At 47.4% G+C, this 19,112-nt stretch overlaps 4 protein-coding genes across 6 annotated transcripts; all 4 read left to right on the top strand.

Moving 5' to 3' along the window:
* Nucleotides 1–20: 20 nt before the first annotated feature.
* Nucleotides 21–7,947, top strand: RB195_021798 (uncharacterized protein; the record flags this gene model as incomplete). 2 transcript variants are annotated; one of them, XM_064208698.1, is made up of 10 exons in its annotated part: nucleotides 21–26; nucleotides 3,358–3,438; nucleotides 3,526–3,693; nucleotides 3,899–4,015; nucleotides 4,786–4,953; nucleotides 6,372–6,499; nucleotides 6,585–6,672; nucleotides 6,900–6,983; nucleotides 7,048–7,130; nucleotides 7,899–7,947. In XM_064208698.1, the coding sequence occupies 10 exons, from the start codon at nucleotides 21–23 to the stop codon at nucleotides 7,945–7,947; spliced, it is 972 nt and encodes a 323-aa protein (XP_064064579.1). The 2 variants fall into 2 exon arrangements, with proteins under 2 accessions (XP_064064579.1, XP_013308182.2); XM_013452728.2 differs by lacking the exon at nucleotides 21–26 and having other exon boundaries at nucleotides 3,364–3,438.
* Nucleotides 7,948–10,757: 2,810 nt separating this feature from the next.
* Nucleotides 10,758–12,171, top strand: RB195_021799 (uncharacterized protein; the record flags this gene model as incomplete). 2 transcript variants are annotated; one of them, XM_064208700.1, is made up of 3 exons in its annotated part: nucleotides 10,804–11,021; nucleotides 11,078–11,701; nucleotides 11,781–12,171. In XM_064208700.1, the coding sequence occupies 3 exons, from the start codon at nucleotides 10,804–10,806 to the stop codon at nucleotides 12,169–12,171; spliced, it is 1,233 nt and encodes a 410-aa protein (XP_064064581.1). The 2 variants fall into 2 exon arrangements, with proteins under 2 accessions (XP_064064580.1, XP_064064581.1); XM_064208699.1 differs by having other exon boundaries at nucleotides 10,758–11,957.
* A 121-nt stretch (nucleotides 12,172–12,292) lies between these two features.
* On the top strand, nucleotides 12,293–13,006 carry RB195_021800 (uncharacterized protein; the record flags this gene model as incomplete). Its single annotated transcript, XM_064208701.1, has 1 exon — nucleotides 12,293–13,006. The coding sequence occupies one exon, from the start codon at nucleotides 12,293–12,295 to the stop codon at nucleotides 13,004–13,006; it is 714 nt and encodes a 237-aa protein (XP_064064582.1).
* A 5,484-nt stretch (nucleotides 13,007–18,490) lies between these two features.
* RB195_021801 (uncharacterized protein) lies at nucleotides 18,491–18,892 on the top strand (the record flags this gene model as incomplete). The annotated part of the gene is made up of 1 exon (XM_064208702.1): nucleotides 18,491–18,892. The coding sequence occupies one exon, from the start codon at nucleotides 18,491–18,493 to the stop codon at nucleotides 18,890–18,892; it is 402 nt and encodes a 133-aa protein (XP_064064583.1).
* Nucleotides 18,893–19,112: the final 220 nt, after the last annotated feature.

The raw sequence follows: 19,112 nt of genomic DNA on the forward strand, positions 1-19,112 counted from the left end.
TTTTTCAATTGTTGAAGAATATGGACGTAAATGGTCTATATTGTTGGACTATTATCGTAATAAATTATTTTAACTTGCGAATGATGTGGAACTGAGAAAATTAAATCATTAACAACAAGTTGGTACAATCAGATTATGGTAAAAGTAAAAGTTTTTTTTTTCTAATGATCAAAATATAATATAAAATATCAAGATTTTGTTAACGTAGATATTCGAAAGCTGCTACGTTTCGAATGATAAAAGCTGGATATGTTTTACGGAATAGATGGAGTTTTGAAACAATCCAATATTTGAAACTTTGATTTTTCTCGAATATTAGCATGTATGTAGGAAAATTGGTGCATTTTCTAAACTGTAGTTGATAGATTGGCATTTTTCCTATTTTGATTCGATGAAGAAAGATGTTAGTGTGGTTCCACTGTCCAACAGTTAAAGTGAGCTCTACGTGAACTTTCTAAATGCCACTACGTTTTTATCCCTTCTTTTTTCTCTTCTTTTTCTCAACTCTTTTACGGTGGATTCATTGTTGTTCATTGTAAGCTCAAATGACTGCTTCTAGTTTTGATTGGTTGTCCTCGTGAAGTGCAGTTTTTTTGATTTTTCCACCGGAAATAACACATTTCTAGAACGAACCGGTATGAAGTTCTTGGAAGATTTAAATAGCTGGCTTATCATTATCAACCTGACTTCTTTTCGTCCATATTGCCTTAATATGAAGCTACCGCGAGAGATTTCCGTTAGGGTGTACTTGAAGCATTTTTTTTTTTGAGTTCCTCCTCATATATGCTTCTTTCTACTTTAACACTCGGATATTGTTAGAAGGTAACTCAAATGTAGTCAGAGAAATCTTATTCTAAATATGTGCTTTCCAGTATGCACCCAATACAAATGTATTAAGGGATGCTGTTTTTCTCGCTGCATACATGTAATTTTTGTTTACTCGAAAGAAAAAGAAGAGGACATATCAAAAATGGATATCTACGAAAGAGATATGTTTTCTCTTGACAAATTTCGAGTACCTGTTTGAAGAATTTCTTGTCTAGGCAAAGGCGAAACGATCTAACCTTTCAATTTTCGCGTCTATCATTTCTCTTATTGACCTTTTAGTTAATTTCGTCAATGAAATCTCTAACGTTGTGGGAGAAGACAACAACCAGTAAGGCAACTAGTGAAGATCACCTATTACAGTTACCATAAACAATGAGCAAAGTCCTTCAAAAACCCAATCAACGTAGGATATCACCTTATGCAAACTTCGCCTCTCTGCCGCTCTTGTAATAGTTAAAGGCATCACCCCACGAATCTGAGGTGGTAAGGATTTCAGGATACGGGATAGTAGATTATGGAGAGGAGGGTGATTCCGTCCATTTCTTACTAATTGTCGTAAAAAACAGCGCGGAAGATGCGGCGCGGGGCGCTCTGGCGCACTACTTTCTACAAGGAGTTCGGCTGGAACGCGCCAGCTTTGTGCGGCACCGCATCTTCTATCATTCTAAATCTATCATTTGAAATTACTTGAGACATCAAATATAATTTCGCATCCTTCTGTTTCACTACGTATGTGTTTTCGCACTATTCGAAATATTGATTAGAGCAACCACAGAGAAATAGCAATTTTTTGACAGAAAAAATGTGCAAAAAGGTCGACGGATGATTCTTGCGCCCTCGAAAAATTTGAGTTTCTGCATCTATGGCCGAAAGTGTAAGGAATCGGCTGATGTATTCAATGAAGGAGTTTTTTTTATGTCGAATGCCCTCCATTTGATAATCTGAAACTTTTGTAACAAATTTGTTAACTTTCTTCTTTTGTTCTGTTCTTTGTGTTCCGAACAGTTGTGTTCGCAGATAGCTTTTTTCTACTTAAAAAAAAATTGACAAATGTGTCTAGAATTATCTCTGTAAGAAAAAGACGACGGGAGTGAACTGGATTGCGACGAAGGACAACTAATCATTGGTAAACCATTCCCAAACCATTCCTAACGAATTATTTACTGGCTTCCCGCTCCCCTCTTTTCTGAGAGAAAAGGCAAGAAATCACGTCAAATCAACTATTTTAAGCATTTAGAGCTATTGTAGAGTAACTATGGCAAGTTTTACAGTTATCCGAGGTGTTAATTTTGGTGTGTAGTTGTGGAAACTAAGAGCTTCTACATATGGGTGAGAATCGTAAACAAGCCAAGATTCAAGATTTGTGAATCAACAACTGCGGAATCACACAAATTTCATTTAAAAAAGCGGGGTGAAGGTCGCCGTTGTTGGTCGATGTCTTTCGAAGGACCTTGGATGTGTGGTCCACCTGTATTGAGCACCATCTTACGTTTGAGAGTATTATAGAACTTAAGAACCGTAAGTGTTTTTCTTTGCTACTGTTATAGGTAGTTCCAGTTCTTAAAATTGTTCTGCAGTAGAATTCTCCTTTCAGAATGCCTACCTCAGCGGAACTAAGCTATGCTCTCTGTGTGCACGGCTCTCTCTCTTTTAAACCTGTTCGAAAATTTCTTCCTTTTCATATTAAGTACTTGTCATAAAAGATAGAGTACATTAAAAGCATCACCCCAGTAATCTGAGGTGATACGGATTTCAGGTGGAGTATTCGTATACGGTATCGTTGATTATGGAAAGGGAGTGATTCCGTCCATTTTTTCCCTAATTGCCGTAAAAAAACGGCCCGGAAGATACGGCTTCGAGCGTTCCGGCACGCTACTCCCTACAGCGAATTCGAATGGAGCGCGCCAGCCTTGTGCGCCGCATCTTCCGGACCGTTTCCTATGCCAGTTAGGAAGAAGTGGACGGAATCACTCCCTCTCCATCATCTACGATGCCGTATACGAATACTCCACCTGAAATCCGTACCATCCCAGATTCGTGGAGTGATGCTTTTAAAGGACTTATACTTTTATAAATAAAAAAGGCAAATAAATAAATACAAATAATAAATATAATAGGGAAGGGAGGATACGTGTAGCGTAGTAGGAAAGTTACGCAGTCGTAAATGGTTACCCACCGCCATTGACTCATTGCGAGCTCAAATGCTGCAAAATCGGAGTGATTCCGTCCAGTACGCTACTAGAGTGAAAAAAAAAGAGTCAATGCTCGTATACCTTCACAGTGCATTCTCTATATTGAATGTAAACAGTGCTTCGTTGGATCTCAGCTATGAACGCTTGTATGAAGTTTTTTTAGTGCTGCAAGTTTATCGGAAAAAGCAGTTGACCATGGTTGCTGATTCCTAGGTCTAAGTACTGGAGCACAACTCCAAACTTCTCGTTTATGCAAAATTTAGTTGTTGGATTAAACCCGTTTTCATTTTTTTACCGGGACACTTAGATACTTAATTTCTTTCTCGCATATTTACAGACAAAAATGACTATTGGTGGACCAACGATCACTCTTTCAAACGGAGTGAAAATGCCTCAAGTTGGTTTGGGAACGTTACTGGTTGGTTAGACAATATATCTTATGAGATAAAAAAGTGCTGATAAAGGTAAAAAAGATACGATTGAGAAATGACTATTGTGATTACAGTCGACGCCTGTTGAAGTAAAAGCAGCTGTAAAAACAGCCATTGAATGTGGTTACCGACTAATCGATACGGCTACATTGTACAAAAATGAAGAGGCAATTGGTGAAGGTATTCACGAAATGATCCAAGCTGGAAAGGTTAAACGTGACGATCTCTTCATTACGACAAAGGTATGGTTTTTTGAAAATTTGTTCTAAATAAGTAGAGACATTTAACTCTTTCAAAAATGTTAAAACGGTGCGGGAATTGTTCTGGATTATTAGTATAGACTTTTGCATTTGTATCGACAATCATACCTGTCCCCATTTAAGAGAACTTATACCTCCATTTTGATTTTATTTTTCAATGGTTTTATTCATGAGATTCATACTGCAGGTTTGGGGAACGCATCTTCATCCGGATCGAATCGAGGCTTCGGCACGTGAATCTCTCCGTTTGTTCAAACTAGACCGCCTTGATCTCCTCCTCGCCCATTTACCTACTTCCTTTAATGTGAGTGTATATGATTATTGTGTGGAGCATTCTTTCAAATAGAAGAAAATATTGCTAAATACTAAACATCTGGCAGATTCTGACAAATTTCCGAAACATTGATATTTTTGCAGTTACCAAGCCACTGCGTAAAAGGAATGAATTCAAGTTTTAATTTTTTCCTTCCTCAGATTTTTCAAAGCTTTTTTGTTTTAAATTAGTTAGATGACAATACGCTAATGAGCAACTTCTTATCTTTCTATTCTTTCTATTATTTTTCTGTTTTTCTATTATTCTTATTTCTAGGTGTTTTGTTACATCATAAAGTTTACTGAATATTTATTGTGGTTGAAAAGTTTAGTTTTTGACCACTATTATCTCTATATATAGGAGAAAACAGCACCCTAAAACTGGCAGCGGTGGAAAACAGAATGAATAAGAATGAATCTCTCCGGTGTGGTTTAGATCTTTCACAGTAAGTCTTCAATTCAATGCGTTAGGAAGATGGAAGGATTTCGGGGAAGCAGACATTTGGTCTTTGAACTAAACTGTAAACCAATGCGAGTATAGGAATATTCTCATAAGGAGTCGACAAAGTTGTTTAGAAGTTGTTGCTGACGATGTATTTTAGAAATAGATAATCCAAGTAATGCTCCCTTTGTAAGAATAATTTCAAAATAAGAGCAAATGTTGTGTAGAAAAACTCCAAGTATTGCATCAAATATAAATAAGAAGCAGTGATCTCAGAACATTTCCACACTAACGCGCGTCAAAAGACAATTTTTTTTCAGCATGACATGACAGAACAGGACCACTCACTGACTGCAGTGGATGTGTGGAGAGGTATGGAAGCGGTCTATAGAAAAGGTCTGGCTAGAGCTATCGGAGTTTCAAACTTCAATGGCGAACAAATCGAACGCATTATGAAAGTAGCTTCTGTGCCCATCCATAATTTACAGGTTTGGTTTTGATTTACTTAAAAAATTAATTTTGACAGTAATTCGAATGTTAGGAAGAGTAGCAAAAGAAGAGGGATTATATACTAGTGTCCTAACAGCTTCCACAACAATTTTCTGCTTCATTGTGTGGAGAGGGGCGCCGGACTGCAGTTCACAGCGGTGTTCCTCGGGTAGGATGTGCCAGCCTTGGAAATAGTTGCGTGAATCATCTCTTTCGCATTAATTGGAAATTGGAAGTCTAGCTAAGGGTAAACCGCTGCTAAGATCACTCACTATCTTGTGGAAACAAGTGCAAGATGATCCCTTACTCCACTATCGGTTTCCAGTCGCCTATGGGAAGGCTATGCTCGCCGTAGTAAGACTGCATAGTACGGAGAGAAGTCAACTTAGCTCTTCTAAACGAATTCTGGCTCAGTATCCTGCACGTGAAGCCCTGCTGCCTCACACGTTGAAAGATATGTTGTCCAGTGAAAATTGACCTGATCTCGAATTGCTCAGGATGTTTATGATTCTAGACCGAGGCGGCATAGACTTGACTCGCTATGAAATTGCCTAAAACTTTGATCTACATTCCCTTCATAAGGGCAGCACACTACGAATCTGAGGTGGTCAGAATTTCAGGTGTAGTATCGGTATATGTGGTCGTAGATTATGGAGACTAGGGTAGTTCCGCTCATCTCTCTCTGCATCACTGCGAACAGCCGCCTCCAGAACCATGTACGACACCATCCATTGCAAGGCCCCATCCCTTGTGCCACCTCCGCCCTGCGATTCGTCGAAAATCAATTCGGACTGCCCCGATAGGCAGTAAGGGACGCTACGCGTGCAGGGGTGGTGCGCTGCAATAGAAGGCATCGTACAAAACAGACATCCAGGGGCCGGCTGCTTGCAGTGATTCAGGGAGGGGTGGGCGGAACCACCCCGGTCTCCATAATCTACGACCCTGTATACGTAAACTCCACCTGAAATCCGTACCACCCCAGATTCGTGATATGCTGCCTTCAAAGCTGCGGAGGGTATGAACTTGCCCGTGACTGTTGTGCAGAAGACCAAAAGTAGAAGCGGTGACGTGTGACAGATGAGTGGCTACGCATTCGTTGTTTGCATAGAAGAATTTCCTAAACGAAATGCTTGGGGCCTAGGTTTTTTCCCAGTTTGGCTAAAAGAACACTAGAGTGGATCCCAAGATATGCAAAATACCCTCAAGGAGACCTCCGCCGATGGGATGAAATGTTTGTAGCACAGGTGGACTAGCTGAGAACTCAACAAGATGTTGGCCTGAGGACCTCATCAATGCCAATAACGAAGGTTGCGGAATAAATCGGAAACTTTTTTAGACCTAAAATTGCACATATAAATAAAAAACATTGCAAACATTAAATATTGGTAGGGAATTCCTCGATGTACCAAACGTTTAGGTGGAAGTGCATCTTTATTGGCCTCAACATGAACTACACGAAATCTGCAAGAAGCATAATATCGCACTGACTTCCTATGCTTCCTTAGGATCACCCGGACGCGGCCAATTTAAGCGACTTACTGATGCGTGCGTTTCTGGCAATATTCGTTTATTTCGTTAATGTCAGAATATGTACAAAAGTTTGACATCTATTACTGTTAAATGTTTTCAGGAAAATAGAATGGGCTGATGTTCCGAGGGACCTTGATGATCCGAATGTAAAAAAATTAGCGGAGAAATATAAGAAAACTCCGGCACAGGTTAGGTTTTCTTCTAAGATAACAGCGGTGAATAAAACAACGATAATTCTCTGAGGGCATTATTGTAACTGTCAGCATCTTCTTAGGAAAGTAATGCTCTTGCAAGCCAGACAGCGCAACTTTGCAACGAAATATATTTCATATTTTGAGTAAATATGTTCCATATTTTGAGTTTTGTGGAAAATCACTACAACCGACAAAGTTTATTTTGGAAAACTCCATTTAAGATTTTACTACGTTACGTAATGGAGAGGAACATTGCCATCATACCGAAGTCTGTGACTCCTTCCAGAATTGCTGAAAATTTCAATGTTGGTGCTGTGTTTTCTAGGATTCGCTCGTAAACCCATACTTTCTGCAATGAATTTCCTTCAGGTTTTCGACTTTGCTCTGAAGCCTAGCGAAATTGAGGAGCTTGAGTCGACTGCTCATCATCAAAGGCTTTTTTTCTTTGATTTGTAGGATTTCTACAAGATTTTTTTTTATTTTGGGTATTGCTGAGGCCTTGTTTGCTTTACCGTGTTTTTCACGAGTTATTTACACCTTTCAGCACGTTGTAAGAAATCCTACCCTCAGATTATACGATTTTACTTTTTCCATTGATTAGAGCAACATATCACAAGATTTACAATGGTGAGATAGATTTTCGATAGATCTCCGCGCGGATAGACAGTAATGAGGGTGTAGCGATTCGTGAATTTGAGAGGAATCATAATTATCTCTTTTCCTCTTTCTTTTCCTTCCCTTATAAATCCAGGAAAACAGTAGCCTTGTGTGTTTTTGTGTCACCGGCGATGCAGCATCTTAGCGGTCAACTCCGTCTTCGTCTAGATTCCTGGTTCAACTAATATACCAGAATTAAGCAGCAGAAGCTCCCTTACCCGCAAAATCGCGGACGCGTTGCGGACCGCCCACGTCATATCACCAGTAATAAGTTGTATTGTTGAGGAAATGTAAGCACACGGGACTGCTGTACACACGCTGGTCTTAATAGTATTTTAGTACAGTAGAATAATAGAATTCTAGTAATGTAGAATAATAGAAAGTAGAAACTAAATTAAAAAATTAAAGAAATTAAATTAAATTAATTTAATTAAAACATAGAGTCGGATAGGTTTGAACTTCTTTGCTCGTTCAATACGTTCGCAGCCTAGCAGAATGTTGATAATTGTATTCATGACATACACAGCCGAAATCTTGTAGTTTAGTAAAACAACTATTTTCAGCATGGAGGGGCATCCGGAAGATCCGTGGGCGGCGGAGAGAAAACACTGATCCTTTGAAGATCACCATTGAATCTGGACAACTCAAATAGTGGCTATACCCGTTCACGTAATGTATTGTGTACTTGAGCAATCAGCAAACATTCGCTACCTATAGATTTCAAACAGATAAAGGCTTCTGCACAATTCTTCTCTCCTATACGTTTGGGAAAACATTTCCATTGAATTTCAATGAATTCTTGGGAAGCACTCGTGAATCTTTCCAATGTTTGATAAACTCAGTAGAAAAAGTACACATTGTGGTTACTTGAAAAGAAGAGAGATTAAGTGTCTGGCAGTCGATGGTTCGGCACCACTTTAGAGCTATCAAAATCTCCCATCCCACCAGAGTCGATAAATTGCTGCCAAGCTTGTTTAAGAAGATAATGACACTGCTTTAACACACCGGGTAGACCTCGAAGGTCATTGCAAAACTGCACACCCGTTCGCATACCCCAAGCGATCCCAAATTTGAATAAACTCTTTGTCGGGTTACAAGCAGACTGATTATCCTGTGACCGGCGACACGAGGTTTCTTAACCACAAGAACCGTGTGGCGTCTCGGTCTCGCAGAACAGAACAGAATGAACAAAATTCTGTTCAGATTAAAAGAGGAAAAATCCTTCATTACATTCCACATCAACCGGTTTTAACCCCGCATAAGGAGAAAACAAAACTCAGAATCGTCTTCGACGCATCGTCACACTACGGGGTCCCACAGCGTCGAAGTGCTGTGCACCAGGGTTGGACAGATCCCACAGAGTCGAAATAGTGTACACTGGAGTTGGACGGGTACCACAGCGTCGAAGCGCTGTACATCAAGGTTGGAAGGGTCCCACAGAGTCGAAATTCTGTGGAATGGGCTTGGACGGGTCCCACAGAGACGAACTTCCGCACATCTGGTTTGGACGGGTCCCACAGAGTCGAAATACTGTAGAATGGGGTGGTACGAGTCTCACAGCGTCAAAATTCTGTACACTGGGGTTGGACGGGTCCCACAAAGTCGAAATTCTGTGGAATGGGGTTGGACGGATCCCACAGAGACGAACTTCTGTACACTGGGGTTGGACGGGTTCCACAGAGTCGAAATTCTGTACGATGGGGTTGGAGGGGTACCACAGAGTCGAAATTCTGTACGCTGGGGTTGGTCGGGTCCCACAGAGTCGAAATGCCGTAGCATGGGGTGGTACGAGTCCCACAGAGTAGAAATTCTCTACGCTGGGGTTGGACGGGTCCCGCAGAGTCGAAATGTCGTAGCATGGGGTGGTACGAGTCCCACAGAGTCGAAATTCTGTGGAATGGGGCTGGACGGGTCCCACAGAAACGAACTTTTGTACACTGGTGTTGGTCGGGTCCCACAGAGTCGAAATTCTCTTCACTGGGGTTGGACGGGCCCATAGAGTCGAAATGCCGTAGCATGGGGTGGTACGAGTCCCACAGAGTAGAAATTCTCTACGCTGGGGTTGGTCGGGTACCACTGCGTCAAAATTCTCTACACTGGTGTTGGACGGGTACCACAGAGTCGAAATTCTGTACGCTGATGATGGTCGGGTCCCACAGAGTTGAAATTCTGTACGATGGGGTTGGATGGATCCCACAGAGTCGAAATGCTGTAGAATGGGGTGGTACGAGTCTCGCAGAGTAGAAATTCTCTACACTGGGTATGGACGGGTACCACAGCGTCAAAATTCTCTACACAGGTGTCTTTGGAGTGGAGTGGTAACGGACAGAATCGAAATGCCGTAGCATGGGGTGGAACGAGTCCCACAGCGTCAAAATTCTGTACACTGGGGTTGGACGTATCCCACAGAGTCAAAATTCTCTACACTGGTTTGGTACGAGTCTCACAGAGTCGAAATGCCGTAGCATGGGGTGGTACGAGTCCCACAGCGTCAAAATTCTGTACACTGGGGTTGGACGGGTCCCACAAAGTCGAAATTCTGTGGAATGGGGTTGGACGGGTCCCACAGAGACGAAATTCTGTACGCTTGGGTTGGTCGGGTCCCACAGAGTCGAAATGCTGTAGAATGAGGTGGTACGAGTCTCGCAGAGTCCAAATTCTGTAAACTGGGGTTGAACGGGTACCACAGCGTCAAAATTCCCTACACTGGTGTTGGACGGGTACCACAGAGTCGAAATTCTGTACGCTTGGGTTGGTCGGGTCCCACAGAGTCGAAATGCCGTAGCATGGGGTGGTACGAGTCCCACAGAGTAGAAATTCTCTACGCTGGGGTTGGACGGGTCCCACAGAGTCGAAATTCTGTACGATGGGGTTGGTCGGGTCCCACAGAGTCGAAATGCTGTAGAATGGGGTGGTACGAGTCTGGCAGAGTAGAAATTCTCTACACTGGGTATGGACGGGTACCACAGCGTCAAAATTCTCTACACTGGTGTTGGACGGGTACCACAGAGTCGAAATTCTGTGGAGTGGAGTGGTACCGGACATAGTCGAAATTCTGTGGAATGGGGTTGGACGGGTCCCGCAGAGTCGAAATGCTGTACACTGGGGTTGGACGGGGCCCGCAGAGTCGAAATGCCGTAGCATGGGGTGGTACGAGTCCCACAGAGTAGAAATTCTCTACGCTGGGGCTGGACGGGTCCCACAGGGACGAACTTCTGCCCATCAGGTTTGGACGGGTCCCACAGAGTAGAAATGCTGTAGAATGAGGTGGTACGAGTCTCGCAGAGTCGAAATTCTGTACACTGGGGTTGAACGGGTACCACAGCGTCAAAATTCCCTACACTGGTGTTGGACGGGTACCACAGAGTCGAAATTCTGTACGCTGGGGTTGGTCGGGTCCCACAGAGTCGAAATGCTGTAGAATGGGGTGGTACGAGTCTGGCAGAGTAGAAATTCTCTACACTGGGTATGGACGGGTACCACAGCGTCAAAATTCTCTACACTGGTGTTGGACGGGTACCACAGAGTCGAAATTCTGTGGAGTGGAGTGGTACCGGACAAAGTCGAAATTCTGTGGAATGGGGTCGGACGGGTCCCGCAGAGTCGAAATGGACGGGTCCCGCAGAGTCGAAATGCTGTACACTGGGGTTGGACGGGGCCCGCAGAGTCGAAATTCTCTACACTGGGTATGGACGGGTACCACAGCGTCAAAATTCTCTACACATGGTGTTTTGGAGTCCAGGTCGAAATTCTGTCCTGGGTGGGTGGTACGAGTCTCACAGAGTCGAAATGCCGTAGCATGGGGTGATACGAGTCCCACAGCGTCAAAATTCTGTACACTGGGGTTGGACGGGTCCCACAGAGACGAAATTCTGTACGCTTGGGTTGGTCGGGTCCCACAGAGTCGAAATGCTGTAGAATGGGGTGGTACGAGTCCCACAGAGTCAAAATTCTCTACACTGGTTTGGTACGAGTCTCACAGAGTCGAAATTCTGTGGAATGGGGTTGGACGGATCCCAGAGAGACGAAATTCTGTAGAATGGGGTGGTACGAGTCCCGCAGAGTCGAAATTCTGTACACTGGGGTTGGACGGGTCCCACAGAGTCGAAATTCTGTACGCTGGGGTTGGACGGGTCCCACAGAGTCGAAATTCTGTGGAATGGGGTGGTACCGTCCGACAGAGTCGAAATTCTGTGGAATGGGGTTGGACGGGTCCCACAGAGTCGAAATTCTGTACACTGGGGTTGGACGGGTACTCCACAGAGTCGAAATTCTGTACACATGGGGTGGTACGAGTCCCACAGAGTCGAAATTCTGTGCAATGGGGTGGTACGAGTCCCGCAGAGTCGAAATTCTCTACGCTGGGGTTGGTCGGGTACCACAGAGTTGAAATTCTGTACGATGGGGTTGGACGGGTCCCGCAGAGTCGAAATTCTGCCCATCAGGTTTGGTCGGGTCCCACAGAGTCGAAATGCTGTAGAATGGGATGGTGCGAGTCTCACAGAGTCGAAATTCCCTACACTGGGGTTGGACGGGTACCACAGAGTCGAAATTCTGTACGCTGGGGTTGGTCGGGTCCCACAGAGTCGAAATTCTGTGGAATGGAGTGGTACCGGACATAGTCGAAATTCTGTGGAATGGGGTCGGACGAGTCTCGCAGTGTCGAAATTCTGTACACTGGGGTTGAACGGGTACCACAGCGTCAAAATTCCCTACACTGGTGTTGGTCGGGTACCACAGAGTCGAAATTCTGTACGCTGGGGTTGGACGGGTCCCACAGAGTCGAAATTCTGTGGAATGGGGTTGGACGGGTCCCGCAGAGTAGAAATGCTGTAGAATGAGGTGGTACGAGTCTCGCAGTGTCGAAATTCTGTACACTGGGGTTGAACGGGTACCACAGCGTCAAAATTCCCTACACTGGTGTTGGTCGGGTACCACAGAGTTGAAATTCTGTACGATGGGGTTGGACGGGTCCCACAGAGTCGAAATTCTGTGGAATGGAGTGGTACCGGACATAGTCGAAATTCTGTGGAATGGGGTCGGACGGGTCCCGCAGAGTCGAAATTCTGTAGCATGGGGTGGTACGAGTCCCACAGAGTCGAAATTCTGTGAGTTGATGGGTTGGGACGGGTACCACAGAGTCGAAATTCTGTGGAATGGGGCTGGACGTGTGCCACAGAGTCGAAGTGCCGTATACTGGGGTAGGACGGGTACCACAGCGTCAAAATTCTCTACACTGGGGTTGGACGGATCCCACAGAGACGAAATTCTGTACGATGGGGTTGGTCGGGTCCCACAGGGACGAACTTCTGCACATCAGGTTTGGACGGGTCCCACAGAGTCGAAATGCTGTAGAATGGGGTTGGACGGGTCCCACAGAGTCGAAATTCTGTGGAGTGGGGTGGTACCGGACAGAGTCGAAATTCTCTACACTGGGGTTGGACGGGTCCCACAGAGTCGAAATTCTGTGGAATGGGGTGGTAAGGCTCTCGCAGAGTCGAAATTCTGTACGCTGGGGTTGGACGGGTCCCACAGAGTCGAAATTCTCTACGCTGGGGTAGGTCGGGTACCACAGAGACGAAATTCTGTGGAATGGGGCTGGTACGGGTCCCACAGAGTCGAAATTCTGTACATGGGGTTGGACGGGTCCCACAGAGTCGAAATGCTGTAGCATGGGGTGGTACGAGTCCCACAGAGTCGAAATTCTGTACGCTGGGGTTGGACGGGTCCCACAGAGTCGAAATTCTGTGGAATGGGGCTGGACGGGTCCCACAGAGTCGAAATGCTGTAGAATGGAGTGGTGCGAGTCCCACAGAGTCGAAATTCTGTGGAATGGGGCTGGACGGGTCCCACAGAGTCGAAATTCTGTAGCATGGGGTTGGACGGGTCCCACAGAGTCGAAATTCTGTACGCTGGGGTTGGACGGGTCCCACAGAGTCGAAATTCTGTACACTGGGGTTGGACGGGTCCCACAGAGTCGAAATTCTGTAGAATGGGGTGGTACGGGTCCCACAGAGTCGAAATTCTGTACACTGGGGTTGGACGGGTCCCACAGAGTCGAAATTCTGTGGAATGGGGTTGGACGGATCCCACAGAGACGAAATTCTGTACGATGGGGTTGGTCGGGTCCCACAGGGACGAACTTCTGCACATCTGGGGTTGGACGGGTCCCACAGAGTCGAAATGCTGTAGAATGGGGTGGTACGAGTCTCACAGAGTCGAAATTCTGTGGACTGGGGTTGGACGGGTCCCACAGAGTCGAAATTCTGTACGCTTGGGTTGGTCGGGACACACAGAGTCGAAATTCTGTGGAATGGGGTGGTACGGGTCCCACAGAGTCGAAATTCTGTACAATGGGGTTGGACGGGTCCCACAGAGTCGAAATTCTGTACACTGGGGTTGGACGGGTCCCACAGAGTCGAAATTCTGTGGAATGGGGTTGGACGGGTCCCACAGAGTCGAAATTCTGTAGAATGGGGTTGGACGGGTCCCACAGAGTCGAAATTCTGTACACTGGGGTTGGACGGGTCCCGCAGAGTCGAAATTCTGATGGGGTTGGTCCCCACAGAGTCGAAATTCTGTGGAATGGGGTTGGACGGGTCCCACAAAGTCGAAATTCTGTACACTGGGGTTGGACGGGTCCCACAGAGTCGAAATTCTGTACGATGGGGTTGGTCGGGTCCCACAGAGTCGAAATGCTGTAGAATGGGGTGGGACGGGTCCCACAGAGTCGAAATTCTGTACACTGGGGTTGGACGGGTCCCACAGAGTCGAAATTCTGTACACTGGGGTTGGACGGGTCCCACAGAGTCGAAATTCTGTACACTGGGGTTGGACGGGTCCCACAGAGTCGAAATTCTGTGGAATGGGGTTGGACGGGTCCCACAGAGTCGAAATTCTGTAGAATGGGGTTGGACGGGTCCCACAGAGTCGAAATTCTGTACACTGGGGTTGGACGGGTCCCACAGAGTCGAAATTCTGTACACTGGGGTTGGACGGGTCCCACAGAGTCGAAATTCTGGGTAGATTGGTACGGGTCCCACAGAGTCGAAATTCTGTACACTGGGGTTGGACGGGTCCCACAGAGTCGAAATTCTGTAGCACTGGGGTGGTACGGGTCCCACAGAGTCGAAATTCTGTAGAATGGGGTGGTGGACGGGTCCCACAGAGTCGAAATTCTGTACGCTGGGGTTGGACGGGTCCCACAGAGTCGAAATGCTGTAGAATGGGGTGGTACGGGTCCCACAGAGTCGAAATTCTGTACACTGGGGTTGGACGGGTCCCACAGAGTCGAAATTCTGTTGAATGGGGTTGGACGGGTCCCACAGAGTCGAAATTCTGTACGCTGGGGTTGGTCGGGTCCCACAGAGTCGAAATGCCGTAGCATGGGGTGGTACGAGTCCCACAGAGTAGAAATTCTGTGGAATGGGGTTGGACGGGTCCCACAAAGTCGAAATTCTGTACACTGGGGTTGGACGGGTCCCACAGAGTCGAAATTCTGTACGATGGGGTTGGTCGGGTCCCACAGAGTCGAAATGCTGTAGAATGGGGTGGTACGAGTCCCACAGAGTAGAAATTCTGTGGAATGGGGTTGGACGGGTCCCACAGAGTCAAAATTCTCTACACTGGTTTGGTACGAGTCTCACAGAGTCGAAATTCTGTGGAATGGGGTTGGACGGATCCCACAGAGACGAAATTCTGTACGCTTGGGTTGGTCGGGTCCCACAGAGTCGAAATGCCGTAGCATGGGGTGGTACGAGTCCCACAGAGTAGAAATTCTGTGGAATGGGGTTGGACGGGTCCCACAGAGTCGAAATTCTGTACACTGGGGTTGGACGGGTCCCACAGAGTCGAAATTCTCTTCACTGGGGTTGGACGGGCCCATAGAGTCGAAATTCTGTAGAATGAGGTGGTACGGAGTCCCACAGAGTCGAAATTCTCTTCACTGGGGTTGGACGGGTCCCACAGAGTAGAAATTCTCTACACTGGGGTTGGATGGATCCCACAGAGTCGAAATTCTGTGAGCATGGGGTTGGACGGGTCCCACAGAGTCGAAATTCTGTAGCATGGGGTTGGACGGGTCCCACATAGTCGAAATTCTGTACAATGGGGTCGGACGGGTCCCGCAGAGTCGAAATTCTGTACGCTGGGGTTGGACGGGTCCCACAGAGTAGAAATTCTCTACACTGGGGTTGGACGGGTCCCACAGAGTCGAAATGCTGTAGAATGGGGTGGTGCGAGTCCCGCAGAGTCGAAATTCTGTACACTGGGGTTGGACGGGTCCCACAGGTCGAAATTCTGTAATGGTACCGGACAGAGTCGAAATTCTGTACAATGGGGTTGGACGGGTCCCACAGAGTCGAAGTGCCGTATACTGGGGTAGGACGGGTACCACAGCGTCAAAATTCTCTACACTGGGGTGGTACGAGTCTCAAAGAGTCGAAATTCTCTTCACTGGGGTTGGACGGGTCCCACAGAGTAGAAATTCTCTACACTGGGGTTGGACGGGTCCCACAGAGTCGAAATTCTGTGGAATGGGGTTGGACGGATCCCACAGAGACGAAATTCTGTACGATGGGGTTGGTCGGGTCCCACAGAGTCGAAATTCCGTAGAATGGGGTGGTACGGGTCCCACAGAGTCGAAATTCTGTACACTGGGGTTGGACGGGTCCCACAGAGTCGAAATTCTGTACACTGGGGTTGGACGGGTCCCACAGAGTCGAAATTCTGTAGCATGGGGTGGTACGAGTCCCACAGAGTCGAAATTGAATGGGGTTGGACGGGTCCCACAGAGTCGAAATTCTGTACACTGGGGTTGGACGGGTCCCACAGAGAAATCGAAATTCTGTACACTGGGGTTGGACGGGTCCCACAGAGTCGAAATTCTGTACACTGGGGTTGGACGGGTCCCACAGCGTCAAAATTCTGTAGAATGGGGTGGTACGAGTCTCACAGAGTCGAAATTCTGTGGACTGGGGTTGGACGGGTCCCACAGAGTCGAAGTGCCGTATACTGGGGTAGGACGGGTACCACAGCGTCAAAATTCTCTACACTGGGGTGGTACGAGTCTCAAAGAGTCGAAATTCTCTTCACTGGGGTTGGACGGGTCCCACAGAGTAGAAATTCTCTACACTGGGGTTGGATGGATCCCACAGAGTAGAAATTCTGTGGAATGGGGTTGGACGGGTCCCACAAAGTCGAAATTCTGTACGAAGGGGTTGGTCGGGTCCCACAGAGTCGAAATGCCGTAGCATGGGGTGGTACGAGTCCCACAGAGTAGAAATTCTGTGGAATGGGGTTGGACGGGTCCCACAGAGTCGAATTCTGTTGGGCAGAGTCGAAATTCTGTACGACTGGGGTTGGACGGGTCCCACAGAGTCGAAATTCTGTAGAATGGGGTTGGACGGGTCCCACAGAGTCGAAATTCTGTACACTGGGGTTGGACGGGTCCCACAGAGTCGAAATTCTGTAGAATGGGGTTGTACGGGTCCCACAGAGTCGAAATTCTGTACGCTGGGGTTGGACGGGTCCCACAGAGTCGAAATTCTGTAGACTGGGGTTGGTACGGGTCCCACAGAGTCGAAATTCTGTGGAATGGGGTGGGACGGGTCCCACAGAGTCGAAATTCTGTAGAATGGGGTTGGACGGGTCCCGCAGAGTCGAAATTCTGTACACTGGGGTTGGACGGGTCCCGCAGAGTCGAAATTCTGTAGCATGGGGTGGGACGAGTCCCACAGAGTCGAAATTCTGTGGAATGGGGTTGGACGGGGCCCGCAGAGTCGAAATGCCGTAGCATGGGGTGGTACGAGTCCCACAGAGTCGAAATTCTCTACGCTGGGGTTGGACGGGTCCCACAGAGTCGAAATTCTGCTACCCTGGGGTTGGGGCGGGTCCCACAGAGTCGAAATTCTGTGGAACGGGTCCCACAGAGTCGAAATTCTGTGGAATGGGGTTGGACGGGTCCCACAGAGTCGAAATTCTGTACAATGGGGTTGGACGGGTCCCACAGAGTCGAAATTCTGTACACTGGGGGTGGTACGGGTCCCACAGAGTCGAAATTCTGTACAATGGGGTTGGACGGGTCCCACAGAGTCGAAATTCTTTACGCTGGGGTTGGACGGGTCCCACAGAGTCGAAATTCTGTACATGGGGTGGTACGGGTCCCACATAGTCGAAATTCTGTGGAATGGGGTTGGACGGGTCCCGCAGAGTAGAAATTCTCTACGCTGGGGTAGGTCGGGTACCACAGAGACGAAATTCTGTGGAATGGGGCTGGACGGGTCCCACAGGGACGAAATTCTGCACATCTGGGGTTGGACGGGTCCCACAGAGTCGAAATGCTGTAGAATGGGGTGGTGCGAGTCTCGCAGAGTCGAAATTCCCTACACTGGTGTTGGACGGGTACCACAGAGTCGAAATTCTGTACGCTGGGGTTGGTCGGGTCCCACAGAGTCGAAATTCTGTGGAATGGAGTGGTACCGGACATAGTCGAAATTCTGTGGAATGGGGTCGGACGGGTCCCGCAGAGTCGAAATGCTGTACACTGGGGTTGGACGGGTCCCGCAGAGTCGAAATGTCGTAGCATGGGGTGGTACGAGTCCCACAGAGTCGAAATTCTGTGGAATGGGGTTGGACGGGTCCCGCAGAGTCGAAATGCCGTAGCATGGGGTGGTACGAGTCCCACAGAGTCGAAATTCTGTGGAATGGGGTTGGACGGGTCCCGCAGAGTCGAAATGCTGTACACTGGGGTTGGACGGGGCCCGCAGAGTCGAAATGCCGTAGCATGGGGTGGTACGAGTCCCAATTCTGTGGAATGGGGTGGCGGGTCCCACAGAGTCGAAATTCTGTACACTGGGGTTGGACGGGTCCCACAGAGTCGAAATTCTGTAGCACTGGGGTGGTACGAGTCCCACAGAGTCGAAATTTCTGTACACTGGGGTTGGACGGGTCCACAGAGTAGAAAGTCTTGAAATTGGCGGGTGGCCACAGAGTCGAAATTCTGTAGAATGGGGTGGTACGGGTCCCACAGAGTCGAAATTCTGTACGCTGGGGTTGGACGGGTCCCACAGAGTCGAAATTCTGTACACTGGGGTTGGACGGGTCCCACAGAGTCGAAATTCTGTAGCATGGGGTTGGACGGGTCCCACAGAGTCGAATGGGTATAGAGCCGAGGTGCGAAATTCTCTACGCTGGGGTTGGACGGGTCCCACAGAGTCGAAATTCTGTACGATGGGGTTGGACGGGTCCCACAGAGTCGAAATGCTGTAGAATGGGGTGGGACGAGTCTCAAGTCGAAATTCTGGACAATGGGGCTGGACGTGTGCCACAGAGTCGAAGTGCCGTATACTGGGGTAGGACGGGTACCACAGCGTCAAAATTCTCTACACTGGGGTGGTACGAGTCTCAAAGAGTCGAAATTCTCTTCACTGGGGTTGGACGGGTCCCACAGAGTAGAAATTCTGTACACGTTGGGGTTGGACGAGTCCCACAGAGTCGAAATGCTGTGGAATGGGGTGGTACGAGTCCCACAGAGTCGAAGTGCCGTATACTGGGGTAGGACGGGTACCACAGCGTCAAAATTCTCTACACTGGGGTGGTACGAGTCTCAAAGAGTCGAAATTCTCTTCACTGGGGTTGGACGGGTCCCACAGAGTAGAAATTCTGTGGAATGGGGTTGGACGGGTCCCGCAGAGTCGAAATGTCGAAATTCCGTAGCATGGGGTGGACGGGTCCCACAGAGTAGAAATTCTCTACGCTGGGGCTGGACGGGTCCCACA

Source organism: Necator americanus, chromosome X, assembly GCF_031761385.1.
Source record: "Necator americanus strain Aroian chromosome X, whole genome shotgun sequence".
Classification (NCBI taxonomy): Eukaryota; Metazoa; Nematoda; class Chromadorea; order Rhabditida; family Ancylostomatidae; genus Necator; species Necator americanus.